This window comes from Charadrius vociferus, unplaced genomic scaffold (genome assembly GCF_000708025.1).
Source record: "Charadrius vociferus isolate BGI_N301 unplaced genomic scaffold, ASM70802v2 scaffold333, whole genome shotgun sequence".
In the NCBI taxonomy this organism is placed as follows: Eukaryota; Metazoa; Chordata; class Aves; order Charadriiformes; family Charadriidae; genus Charadrius; species Charadrius vociferus.
This window is the reverse complement of record NW_009647682.1, coordinates 1,178,648-1,192,747: the sequence shown is the minus strand read 5'-3', so window position 1 is coordinate 1,192,747 and position 14,100 is coordinate 1,178,648. Positions and strand designations below refer to the sequence as shown.

Here is a 14,100-nt window from a genome sequence, read left to right as displayed (position 1 = left end):
CTCATATGCACTTTCAGTTCCCATCTCAGGCTGTGATAGCTTTCAGGAAGAGGCACATGCTATCTTGACTGCCCTCCCAGTGCCTAGAACATTGTAGACACTAAAGAAATAATAGTCACAGCTCACATCCACGATCCATGATCCACACACACACTCTTGCATATGAGTCATATAGTAAGTTCCAATGTGCTTTCCATTGACCTTTGTTATGGGGATTCATGAACCTTAACTCACTTGCTTATACACATAAGTATCCAGGGCATGCTGCATTTCCCTAGTGACCACTCAATAGAGAAGATAGACAATGGGTCCCAGATGTTACATACAGTAGATACAGCCGCACAGCAGGGAAGATGGGTCCCAGATGTTACGTACAGTAGACGTGTCAGTGCAAAAGGAAGATGGGTCCCAGATGTTACATGCATTGAATGTGTAAGCACTCCTGATGAACCACAGAGAAGCTTCAGGTAAACTGGAGACAGGAACGCGAGTAAGAAATGAGCAACATATTTAAACTGGCACCCATATATGCAGCATTTAGTCCTCTATGCAAGACACAGCCCTTAGTCTGCTCTCATCTTTAACTCTCTGCCTCCTTCATAACCCTGTGGACTTCAAAAAGTTCACCCCATGGCAAGGCAGATGGGGGCACAGTCAGTCTAGTGAGACTCAGGGATGAAAAGTACAGAACTGTCTCACTTTATAAAGTTAGGCATGGGAATCACTGGCTGTGTTGGTAGGATAAACACCAAATTAATTTTTAGCCAAGTGATGTGATACACATAAACGAAATTTTAAGAGCAGCAGGACCCAGCCCTGTGCATGACAGGCCCTATCAGACATGGTGTCTTTGGCAGTAGGACCTCAGTGTCTTGATCTGTGAGGTCCCTGCTAGCCCAGGCTGTAGATGGTCCAAGCAATCTGTCTCCTAACAGCCATCTGCAGCACTAACTGCTCTTGAGGGGAGGCAGCCCCCTGCACTGTCCCTTGCAATGCAGGGCAAAGCTACTGTTCCCGTCATACAAAGGAAGAAGGAGGCAAGGACAAGCCAAGCAACTTGTCCAGGGTCACACTGAGCCCATGGCAGGGTAGGAGCACTGGACAGCTAGCTCCAAATACCAGCCAGAAAGACTATGACCTCTTTTCATGACTCAGAGTTATACCTCCAAAGCAGCCCCAGCTGCCATGTAGAGCAGAAGAGCTTTCCAGTGCCCTGCAGTTGTGGTGTGGCTCAAAAACTACTGTGTCTGGCCCATGAAGGAGCCCTTCAGCCAGAGAGGGGCCAGGGGACAGTCCCCCAGACCCCTGTGTTGGCTCTGTGAGGGGCTCGTGGCTGCCATGCTGTTTAAAACAGCTTGGTAACTTGTGGAAGGGCTCAGCCAAAGGGCCTCAGGCCATTGTGAGATGGAGAACTGTGGTGGACTCCTCTCCAGGACATCTGTCCAGCTATGGGTCACACGTGTTTAGTGAGAAGTGATGCACCACATGCATGACCGTAAAGGCTCGAGCCTCTCAGCAAAGTCCAGTGTTTCTCCCCAGTATAGTCTATGAGCTATAAGGGTGAGGGTTGTTTAATTTCTAAAACAAAGCTCGCTACACTGGAAGGTCATGGGGGATCCTATGGGTGCCCACCCAGCACTCAATCACACCAGGGTACAGTCCAGCAGCTCAACAGGAGTCAGCTCCCACCCAAGTGTCCATCAAAACAAAATAACCACCAGACTAGCAGTGATTGCCTGAGTGAAACACCACAGACCAAACACCTGGAGCCCTATCTCCATGTTAACTCATGAGTGGAGACTGGATGGAGCAAGGCAGACGTGAATCCAGCTGTGACACCCCTGCAGATCCCCTCTACCAGACAGGGACCTTGTGATGCATCTGGTCTGGCCCTGATCCCCATGCATTCAAGGTATGAGCTGGCACTTACGTTCCACCATATGCTTGGCCCACGGGATCTCTTGAGGCGCCATGACCTGTTCAGAGCCCTTCTCCCCAGAGAGCAGTGTGTCCTGTCCCTTCTGTCCCCACGAGCTGCTCTCCCTTCTCTTTTCCAGCTATCTTGCGTGCTTGACAAACACCGTGTTTCCCAGCAAGGCCCCATGCAGGGCCCACACCGCTTGGTGTGCCTTTGAGCCACTCCACTTAGCCTCTGGCTGCTTTCTGTACCTTCTCCATTTCCCTGTGCCTGGCACCATGGGCAAGGGGGCAATGCCAGGTAGCCAAGGAGAGGGCTAGTCAGGGAGTTGGTGCGGTGGTGGAGTGCAGCTGCCCGGCTGTCAGCAGTTTCTATAGATGCACAGAGATTTTGGCAATCCTTCTTGCACGGTTCTGACCTGAGGGGTTTTGGAGGTGTCTGCAACTGGGGATAACAAAGCCCTCTTGTTTGTAGCAAAGGTACTTTGTATGGAGTCTAGGTATTGCTCTGATTTCATTTCCTGAGCATCCCTCATGGAGGGCTTCCCAGAGGTACATGTCCCATTAAGTCAGGAGTGAAGACTCATTGCAGTCCAAACAGAGCCCTGCAAACTTTTCCACCAGGTCCTGTTCCACAGCCAACAGACTGGGAACATGTTTGCGGCTTCATTCACTGCCTGGGATAGTTTTCACAAGAGTTTTTAGTCTGGAAACGGAGCTAGGGAATTCTGGTGAACCTTGTTTGAGGGCTGTGAGCTGTTCTGTGGCAGGGGCAGAGAGCCCAGGTGTTGGTGCAGGCCTACAAGGCAACGTTTTACCTATTCAATAATGTGTAATTCAGAGAATCATAGAATAGTTTTGATTGGACAGGGATGGGGAATCTCCCACCTCTCTAGGCAACCTGAACAACTGTCTCACCACCGTCATGGTAAAAAAAATTTCTTCCTATAGTCTAAATCTACTCTCTTTTAGTTTAAAACTGTTACCCGCTGTCCTTTCGCTACAGGCCCTGCTAAAAAGTCTGTCCCCATCTTTCTTATACACCCCCTTTAAGTACTGAAAGGATGTGATAAGGTCTCCTCAAAGCCTTCTCTTCTCCAGGCTGAACAACCCCAACTGTCTCAGCCTGTCTTCATAGGAGAGCTGTTCCAGCCCTCTGATCATTTTTACAATCCTCCTCTAGACCTGCTCCAACAGGTCCATTCTCCCACTGTATCTGCAGAACGTTATGACCACAAGGACATGATAGGCAGAGCAGAAATTGAACCCCGTTTCCCACTTTTGAGGTTAGTCCCCAGCTGTCTTTCTCCTACCCTAGTTAGTATCCGTAGGTGGAAGAAGGTCTTGCTCCTCACCTGGGCTATTCGAGCAGGCTCAGGGACCCAGAACCTCCTGCCCCTGAGTGTCCAAGCCCCATTGGGTGCTGTGCCTGCCAGAAAGAGCAGCACACATGGAGCTGAGTTGTGGGGCAGTGTAGCATGGGGGGGCCAGGGTGGCACGGAGTGCCTTTGAGCAGGATGTTTTGCACAGCTCCGGAGCCGTCCACCCTCACTGCGCCCTCACCTCCTTGCACAGCAAGTTCCCCAGGAGCTCACAAACCAGGTACTGACTCAGTGTGTCTGGGAGTTTTGCCTGAGAAAGGAGCTGAGGTGTTGGCCCCAGTCATTAGTAAGTTATCGGAGAAGTTTAGCTGCAGTGACATCATCTCCTTCTTATGTTACTACAAGGAACTTAGATCCTATTATGGGATAGGAGGTAACTCAATCAAGCCTTTCAAGATAAACTCAGACAGGAAGAGAGACATGATTGCCTGAAGGCACCAATTAGACATTTCTGGTGAGATCAGCTCTGTGCAGCTGACACACATGCGCGCTGGGGCCAGGGAAGACAGCGAGCACCTCACTCCCTGAGGACAGGGTGGTCCCAGGGAGGGGTGGGCAACCAGCTGTTCCTCCCACTGCTGCTGGGTCTGTCATCACTCCTTCAAAGGTCGCAGCTCTCTCTCCGGAACATCCTTTCTTTATGCCCTGTATTCTGCTGCTGGCAGATGATTGAGATGCCCAGCCCAGTGACACAAATGCTGCCTATGATCTTTGGTGGCAAGTTTTCTCCAACTTAATCAAGGGAAATAATAGCCCAATAAATTGCAAAAAATGCTGGGAGGATGGATTGGAGTTTGAAGTCCCAGTGTCCTGTTGTGACTGGGCTGTGGGCAGGGGAAGAACATCACAGAGTCCATACTGCAGACCAGTTACAGTACATAGTTTAAGGCATCCAGACAGCTGGCTATTATTGGCTCTACAGGGTACAAGGAAGGAAGAACAGCAGCAAAAGTCAGGATGTTTCCTGACAGTATGGCATTGTACATTTTATTGGTTTCCAGGCTCCAGCTTCCCCTGTAAATTCTCCACAGCCAGAAGGACCTGGAAAGGTATGGGTAAAATTGCTTCTGCTGGTCATAGCCTGAGATTTGCACCACATCTGTTAAGGAGAAAAGAGACTGTTTCTGGTTATCCACTGCTGCACGCTTCTGCCAGTCATGTTACACACAGCAGGATCCATGTGCTTACAGATGTCTAGGAAATGCACTTGTCCATCCTCTGAAACACTCAAGAAGCAGTTCTTAGAACAAAACAGTTCTTAGAAACTGATGGGTCTGTGGCACAGGAAACCAATGACCTCAGATTATAGCTTGACTTGTCAGAATTAATACAAAACTTATGACATGCTCACTGCACTGGCAACTGCACGTAGCCCCACCACCACCTGGACCTCTTGAATTGCTGTACTGATTGCATTGGCTTCTCCTCTGCACACTGGGAAGGAGAAATCTACCACTCTTGACCTTTTCTCATTAGAAAAGGATTTCCCTACCTGCTTGATTCCTTCTAGGAATGCTTTTGATCCTAGCATCATCTCTAGACTGTTCCTGGCAAAAAGGCAGGCAATTCCTCCTCAAGCCTTTATCAAATACAGACGATGTTTAAAGCAATAAAGTGGATTTTCAAAGGCATACTGGACTTTTAACCCTGCACCCACACAAAGCCTACCTGACACTGTCCTGCCCAAGGAAAGACTTCCCTTTCCCACCCCACACAGGTTCCTTCGGCTCCCTAGAGCTGCCACTGGCTACAGCAGCAGCAAAGGCACCAGCTGGTGGGGCTCAGACATATTTGCATTTGATGCTGATCTGGTTCTCTCACTATGGCTCAGCACAGGTGCGAACATCTGCTCAAGGAACAAAGATGACATAGGCAATCCCTCAGAACAAAAGCCAAGGGACTTTTGATGCGCTTCCCTGGCAAGTCCCTCTCTCCCCATCCCCGTAGTCCCTAAACCAGAAAATGGAGTAAAATCTGAGGTGATTCCAGGCACTTTTAGGACTTTTGGCTAAGTGTCATGTTGAAGTCAATAAATGCCCCATAACTATCAGCAGTAGATGCAGAACTGAAGCCAGAAGTTAAGATTTTCAAGCAGCTGGTGACTTTCATATACCATTGTTCTTAAAATCAGCTCCTTTTGCCTGCAACAACCAGGACAATACTCTGCAGTGCCTTGCTTGAGCCTGTGAAGTCACTTGGAAATCTTGTCCATGCAGACATCTGGAGACCACTGTGTGTGTCATCCGCTCACCAGACCAACAGCACTGCTTGACAGCAGGCGTGTGATGGAGTCCCACTTCTAAGCCATCCAGCAGCTCCGTGAAAGAGGCATCTTCCTCTGTAAGCAACAAATGGGTTAATGCTTGCAAGGAAATCTAACTGAGTGATTTGGTCAAATAAAGATTAAAACATCTCCATGGAAGGTGAGGAGCCAGCCCCAGCCTGCACTGTCCCATTTACCCACTAATCGGCCCAATTATCTTAGGTATAAATCATAACACAAAACACTCACAGAGCCAGAGTCACACACTGAAGAAAGGAGAGAACTGTTGGGTTGGTTTTTGTTTAGTATAATTGATATAATTGCTAACAACTCTGTGCCAAGAACTTCAGCTTTTCTCCTTCCAGAAGAGAGCGGAGAGCTGTCTGAAAGCCATAGCAATTAGCAATCCCCACATGCACAGCTTTTATTAGAAAGAATGCACCTCTATTCCAGAAAAAGCCAGCAACTCCCTGAGAAGCAATTGGACAACCCAGAGACCTTTTGGTACCAAGAACGCAGCCATCACTTAGTCCATGTTCCCTGTTCCCTTGTCAATGCTGCAAAGGCACATTAGGAATCCTGCCTGTTGTGCTGTGTGTGAAATGCCTTCACCTGGACACTTCCTTGTTCCTAATTTTAACTTCCCTAGCTCCAAATAGGTGCATCTTGCTGTGCTGTGGTCCAAGCAGGCCGTTTCTGAGGTTCCTCAGGCCCTTGTCCAGCTCATTGCACCCAGCAGAAAGTTTTCCTTTCACTCCACTGAAGAACCTGACTGGGTCTGATTGTCACACTCTGGAGCAGATTAAGGCAGCAATTACGTGGCTGGAGCTCACCAACATTGTCTGAGGACACTGCTCTCCAGATAGCGTCTCATGGACATTGGCCACACTCTTCACTACATTCCATGTTGCCAGCAGGTGACCCCTGCAGGGGTGAGAAGACAGGAGACTTGGGCTTTGTTTTAGTCTTGCAGAGGTGACCTCTCGCTGATGGCAGGGTGTGGAGACATGGGGCAGAGCCTGGCTTGGCACTGCAGCATGTGCAAAGCTAGTGGCCATCCAGGAGCATTAACAAATTCCTTAGATGAATCTCAGTTATTGCCATAACCTCTATATAACCATATAGAGATCCACAAAGACAGGGAGGTGTCTGAGGACCTCAAAAAAATCCACCAAGGAGACATGTTACTTCATTGGCACTTCTCCCATACCTATGGACCATGGATGTAAAAAAGTGCCTTTCCTGACCATATACTAAATAGCCATGGACAAAATCCATCAGCATTAATGGTTTCCCCAACACCTGGAGCACTGTCACACTGAAGCCAAACACCCTTGTGGCTCACGTCTGTGGCTTCACCCATGAGTTCATGACCAAAGTGGGACATAAAGCTAGACAGTTATGGGGCCCACCTCACTCCCTTGCCACGAACCATCCCTGTCTTGGACAGCTCAACCTGGTGTACCAGCCCTTGGGTCTGTTTTAGCATCTCCATTTCTGAAAGCTTAATTTGGTTTTGAAAAATGATAACTATTCTCAGTGGATATTTTCATTGTCTGTTCTTTAATTAATTAAACTTGAAACAGAGCATTCGCTTTAAAACAGTTTTCAGTAAACATATAGGGATTTGGATGACAGAATGTCTCTGAGAAAAGTAAGCAGTACTACTTTTTTTTAAAAAAAAACAGATTATGATGCCAAAAACTAACAGAATTCTTATGCTGAAGAAGGAATGGAAAAATTAAGCAAAGATTAACATTTCCCACACAAGTTTTAATTTTGGTCAAAAAGTTCTTGTTTGTCCCAAAACAGTTTGATGAAAATTTTCAAATAGAGTCTTTAATCTTATCCTGAGCTGCTGCAGGGTTTGCTTTTCCATTCTTTATTCTTTGGATTTGTCTTCTCAGGAAAATGAATGATGCTATGCTCTGATTTGTTTGTAGTCTTGGTAAAAGGAGGTAAATTGAGGCAGAACTTGCAACATGCCAACCTCTACAAGAGGAAAATATACGCGGTGTTATATCAGCCCTCTGAGCAAAGATGCAAATCCTGTGGCAACTGAGATGAGCTTTGGGTGAGATGTGCTTTTGTCATCCAGAGAGCAATCAATAGAGCTGGCTGAAAAACTCTCAGCTGAGCAGTCTTGCACCAGAAAATGCCGCTTTGCAGCAATGAAAGTGTATTGCACTTTGGAAAAATACATTAATGTGGCAAAATGGGAGTAACAAAATAGATATTTAATCCACCTTGGTGTACCATTTTGGTTTGAGGTTATGTATCAAGACCTGTGCATTGCATTTAAAGGACAGTTGTCCAGTGAAAATCTCAAGAAGGTTTGACTGCACTTCTCGACCGGGTACATATCTCCAGCTTTGTCCATCCAGGTTAGAACAGCCAGTGTAGAAAATGCTTTTCTCTGTGGCATAGGAAAAGGTCTGTTTCCCAGGATCATCTGAGAATTTCACCCAGGAAACACCACCCCACTCTAAAGACAACAGCTCGCACCTGGTGTCCTCCCTGCTCCATGCAGCTGGTGGGGCATTTGGTCTCCTGCAGACTAGAAATTTATTGTGGGGTGCTGGGAAGTGGTTTGTGAGCTAGGAAATATTGTCTGTGCTCTTTGGACAAGGGTCTGGTGCCAGAAGGGAAGAGTGTCTGGGGATCTGCTCCCATGCCCAATTTTCATCGAAAATATTACTTTATGTAGTCAAAAATACTAATTTCTATACACATTCCATTATGGAGGATCGTTGATTTGAGGGCTGGGCCATGACAGTTCTGTTAACTTCCTTCTCTCATGCTTTGATAAGAGGCAAAGTGCTTTCTCTTTGCAATTTGAATTCAGAGATCTTTCCTTTAGATAGCTTGGAAAATTAAAATAAGGTCTGTTGGCTGTGGGTGGAAATCAGAATTTTCTTTCTCCTTGGTATAATTGGTTCCTGGTATTTCATCCAAATTTGAAGTGTTTTCCCCTCATATTTTGATTTTAAAATCTACAGATAACACATTGTATCCTGCTCACCATTGTTGAACTAAGAGATCTTTAAGAGAGATGATTCCCAAACCTAGTTTTTTAACTTTTTTTTTTTTCATAATAAGCTTAATATTTTTTGGCTTCTCATTCTATTTTGGAACAAAAACAACTCTTAAAAATTAAAGTTTCTCACCAAATTAAACCTCAAATTCAACTGCCTTGAGGTTTCCATGATGATTAAAAAAAAAAAAAAAAAAGCTATTGGCAAATCAAGGAGAAAGAAAGGCCCGAACATGTGTGATACAGAGAGCACAGGCTTAATTCCTGCACCATGACATACGTTCTGACTCATTCACAGTGCTTTTGCAGGTAGCTCTGGCAGTTCAGATCAATGGATCAAAATTCCATTTTCTTCTGGAATGGGGCTTCTGGAATTTGGCTGTCCCGCACATCCTGCAGTAGTGGGTCTGAGCAGGTGGTGGGGTACCCCAACAGGGCTGTGCCTCCATAGATCAGCATGGCAAGCCCAGCCCCAAGGGATGCAGCTTTGACGGTCATTTTCAAAGGGAGTGCCTGCAAGCCACAGCTGGCCAGTGTCCATCTGGTGGGTCTGTGTGAAAGGGCTTAGCCCAACCATTTTGTTTAAGAAGCTGCCATCAGCTGGCAGCACTAAATGGCCCTCAAGAAGGGCTCATCCTTGGTAGCGGTCAAAATTCTCCAAGCACAGGCAGGAGCCTTGCACTGAGACCTCCTTATGCTAATCACTATTTACAGCCTAATCCAATCTCCCTGGCCATCAATCCATCCCACCTCAGCATCAAAACTCCTTTTGCATAACACTGCGGGCACGTAAAGCAATGCTAGATCCATCTCTCACTTATCCCCACCCTGTTTCTTTCCCACTCAGACGCCTGGATGCAAACCTTATCTCTGTGGTGCCCGAGAAGAGCTTTGAGGGGCTGCTCTCCTTGCGTCACCTGTGGCTGGATGATAATGCCCTGACGGAGATCCCTGTCCAAGCTCTGAACCACCTGCCAGCGCTGCAAGCCATGACCCTGGCACTCAACCAGATCTGGCACATTCCTGATTACGCCTTCCAGAACCTCAGCAGCCTCGTGGTGCTGTAAGCCTTCTCCGCTTGTTACTCCCTCGCAGCCGTGGCATCCTCCGGCTGGGACAAGGTGCTGACTGTGGCTGCCAAACAGGGTCCTCCTCTCATGGGAAGACCTGCTGGTTGCTTCTCAGGAGTAGCTGTTTGCTGTAAGGGCAGCAGGTTTTGTTCACGAGAGTCAAGGAATCCCCGCTGTTTGATATGAAGTGCTAAAATTGCCACTTTTGACTATTTTCGTGTTTTCTGTCCTTTTCACTGAAGAGCCAAAAAGCTCCCTGATACCTTTCAAAAAATGTTTTGCATTAAAAAAAAAATAAATCAGTATCTGCAAACAAAAAGCAGGTTTTCTTCAACCTGAAGATTCAAGCAACAAAAAGCTGCTCATTTCTATTTCCCCCTTCAATCCCAGTGTTAAGACTCCAGGAGTTTCTGTCAACATGAAAAAAACCCCAAAACCCCACAACAGCAAAAAACCTGCAAAAACTTCCAGCCAAGACAAAAATCAATTATTTTTTTTTTCTTGGAAAACATGCCAACAAAACTTTTTGACCAAATAATGATTTTGAACAAAAGATCTAACCTCAACACCTTGTCCAAGCCTGTGCGTGCTTGTTTGCATGACTGTGTTATCCGTGCAGATCAACTATTCTTTGCGGTGATCACAACCCCATGATGCATGTTCTTGTCCAGTTTGCGTTATAAACATTTTACTGCCAGCTTTCAGAGCAATGTAAAGAACAGTGCTGCTCTCAGAAGATACCTTGTCCAGGAGGGAAACATTTCGCTAAAATTCTCTGCAGAAAAGAGAAACACGCTAAAATTCTCTGCAGCCTATAATCAGAAAGCAAACTGATGTCTTTGGCAGTTACATCAGGAGGTGCATCCTTTCTATCAACAGAGGCTTGTATATTATCTAGCTTTTAAAAGGAAGTTTACACGTGCAAATTAGCTAGTCGTTACTTTTTTGGTGTTGATTAGCAAGTTCAGGTGTGATTGCCAATTACTTTAGAGCTCCTGTATCTACATGAAATACCACCTTTTAGTTTGGTAATGCAGACTGATACCAGGATATTAAGCAACCTCAGCATGTGGTGCCTTAGTGAAAGTTTAGCAATTATTTTGCTTTCAAAATGTAAAGTGTTTACTGAAGCCATCTAGCATAGAAAGTGCTTGGACAAAGGACAGTCCAGAGTTTTATTAGTATCAGCTTCAGCTGTTTAGACAAAGCATAAAGGCTTATTTAGGAGAAATGCTAAAAGCAACTTGGGAAATGTCAAATAAGTAGTTTTCACCCACAATAGTGCTCGTTCTACAAGGCATCCCATGACCATCATAATGCAACCACTTCATTCAGCTTTAATAGCTAGCACGGAGGGTGAGCTGACATTTGGGATTTTATTTCAGTCTCAAAAGCATGCTGCTTTCATTCTGGCTTATCCCATACTTTGGGTGAGAAGCAACTCCTTAATTAAACAGGCAAGCTCAAGAAATAAAAGTCATTGACCATTAGGTCACAAGGGAGAGAATAATGTCCCACCGCAGACAATTGGAAGGGAACACATGTGTGATCCTGCCAGGCGCTGTGGGACACAAAGCTAAATTTTTGTGGGATCACAAGTGTTTGGCAGAATTGGCCCCATAAATCTCTCCCATGCTTCCATGCATACCCTTGTCAGCACGCAGCCAGTGGAAAGTCACCCAGTGTTCTTCCTGTGCCTCTACCAGGGATGTTTCCCTGCTTCGGAGTCACCCACCAAGCTGAGAAGCAAATGTTCCCAAAAGCCAGCTGAGCTAGACAGTAAAGTTTGCAAGGAGACTTTCCCTATCAGGATGCAGATGATACACATGAGCATTCCTCCACAAGTGTCTGATTTTGCACATAGATTGAGAAGAGCTACCATAAACGTCAGGAAACTTCTAGCCTGAGAGGTATTAAAATGAGCACCTGGGGGAGGAGAGCCAAGAGCAGACGTGGAGGAGCACAGGGGAGTCTCTCATATACGCCTGGTTAATACTCATGGACATGGCTGACCACAGCTGAGGGCATGACCTTCCCAGGTGCAGAGATGTGCACACACCGGGGGCCTTTGGGAGAGGTGCGGGTGATCATCCTGCACTGACACAAAGCACCACCATCAGAATATACAAGCCTCAATCTGGAACAAGTTAAGGGGTTCAGTCTCTGCTAATAAATTACACCTCTGTTGAGGAATTCCCTGATCTTATTCCCATGTACTGCTGCTGCAGGTTTCCAACTAGGGCTGCAGGGTGTTCAGCAAACAGAGCCTCATGTAAATCACTCATCATGAAATCTGTGAGTCTCAGTAATTGGCGCCATCCTTTCCCCAGCCTTGATATCAAGGGCTTCACGTGCTGTGTAGTTGGCACTGTGCTGCTGATGGCAGAAGGTAGATGGCTTGTTTGATCAGGGGGCTCATGGGAATAGGATACTGAAGATCTTCGCTCCAGGTCTGACAGAATGTGCCTCTGCACAAACAGAAATAGTCCTGAATATTTTTCAGCTAATGATTTGAATGAAGCAAAGGGTTTTTTTTACAAAAAGCATCTTCTTGGGCATAAAAGACTTTTAATTTAGAAGTGAGCATTTGAAACCCCCATGCTGCTGTGCTGACAGGCTGATAAAGTGCATGACAGCAGTTCTTGCTAGTGTCCCTCATCTCCTCTGTCAGCTGAATTCAGCAGAAAGTCAACTCCCAAACCAGGAATCACAGCACCTCTTTCAGCCCCAGCCCCAGACAGGTCCATTAGTCCTGCAGTAAAATCTCACATGGACGAATTTGGGAACCGTAGCCGGGTATTTCCCCAACACCACGGACATGTCCTTGTTGTCACATCTCTGAAATGGGCTGCAGTTCCCTTCTTTCCTGGTGTCATCAAAGGAGCAGTGAGCGCTTTCAGCAGAGATGCTGGGAGGTGGATGGGACATATGGGACACAGAGTCAGGGTGCCCTCTTCTACACAGGCTAGGCAGTAGAAGGGTCTGTTCTGCAGCCCTGTAATGATGGACCTGGCTAAAGAAAGTCTTTGGATAGTTTTACTTTCATCACATGACAGGGAAACCTTTAAGTTAGAGCAAATGAGGTCAAAACCCCAATCCTTCTCTGTTTGAGTCCACAGGGAGCATGGAAATCCCACTGATTCAAACATTCCTAAAATGCTGAACATCCTGCTGTCAAAAGGACCCAGCACTTGCTGCCCTATGTGTGGTGAGCTTGGAGCCAGTGAGTTAACTTGGCCCCATAATGCAAAAAAGATGCTCCACTCCTCTTATCTGGTCCTGACCTTTGTCTGCCTGCACACAGGTCTTTGAAAAACAAGGACTCTGGGAAAGCTGTTTTCATGCCACTACCAGATAGTTTTGCTTAACACTCCCTAATTCTTGTACTCTGTCTCTACCTCGTCTGTGCCATAACTGTATTTATTACTGTCTGTCATACCCTTCCCTCATCGCAGCTTTTCCAGTCTCCGTCCAGTCAGCTGTTTACCATCAGAAGTTTGCCTACATATCACACTTGTTCATTCCTCCACACCTGCGAGGTGGAGAGACCAGAACCTCACGCTGTAGCAAAGACAAGAATGAACAATGAGTTTACACAATGGTATAATGCCATTCCGTAGCCCATTTTCTCTTTTCTAGTCATTCCTATCATTTGGTTTGCCTTTTTGACAGCTACTAAACATCAAGAGTTCCTTCCTGTAGATATTTAAGAGCCTGTTACCGCATATGCTCATATAAGACTGGTTTTCCCCGCCTCACATCACTTTACCTTCATGCAACCTGAATTTCAGCTGATGTTTTATTCTTGAGGACAAGCCACTCACCTGAAAGCACTTCCCTCCTAGGTCACCCAGCAAGACCTTCCAGCTAAATGTGTTGTGATCTGAAGACAGTAAATGAAGGACATTTAGTAGAACTTATTTTCTTACAGTTCTTATCATGTAAGGACACGATGCCGCTCGCTCTCTCTTTCTAACAGCATGGTTTAGTGACTAGAGGAGAAAATTAGTTTCCAAGACTCCTGGGTTGCCATCCTCATTTTGGTCCTTGTTCTGGTGTTACTCTGGCCAAAACTTTCAAACGGGACCACCGATTTTCAGGGTCCTCCCTGCCTGGGAGCAAATGTCAAACATCTCATCCCTGCTTTCCAGGGGAGCTGAACACCAGTACTTTCAGCTGGCATCTGTGATCCAGAGGATCCCAGCATGACAAACCCCAGGTCTGGTGGATCAGAGTGTCAGGATGAGCCTTTGCATCGCTGCCTTCACCTGTATAAGGGAGTTAACAAGTCCCTCTCTGAGAAGTTCTTGGGAACCTTGGTGTTGGCGGGGAGTGCCAGGCATGTGCAATTCATTATTACTAAGAACAATATTGCCTGGAACATCTGGGTCCCATTCATGGGCCTTTCAATTTGGAAAAGTGCCTTTTCTTTCT

The 14,100-nt window shown here is 46.3% G+C and overlaps 1 protein-coding gene across 1 annotated transcript in view; it reads left to right on the top strand.

The window, feature by feature from the left end:
* Positions 1-14,100, top strand: part of LGR6 (leucine-rich repeat containing G protein-coupled receptor 6) — a 146,073-nt gene that overhangs the window by 88,685 nt on the left and 43,288 nt on the right. The window contains exon 5 of the mRNA XM_009881348.1: positions 9,444-9,659. Within this exon, the coding sequence (XP_009879650.1) occupies positions 9,444-9,659 (216 nt within the window). The remainder of the gene's footprint in view (positions 1-9,443; positions 9,660-14,100) is intronic.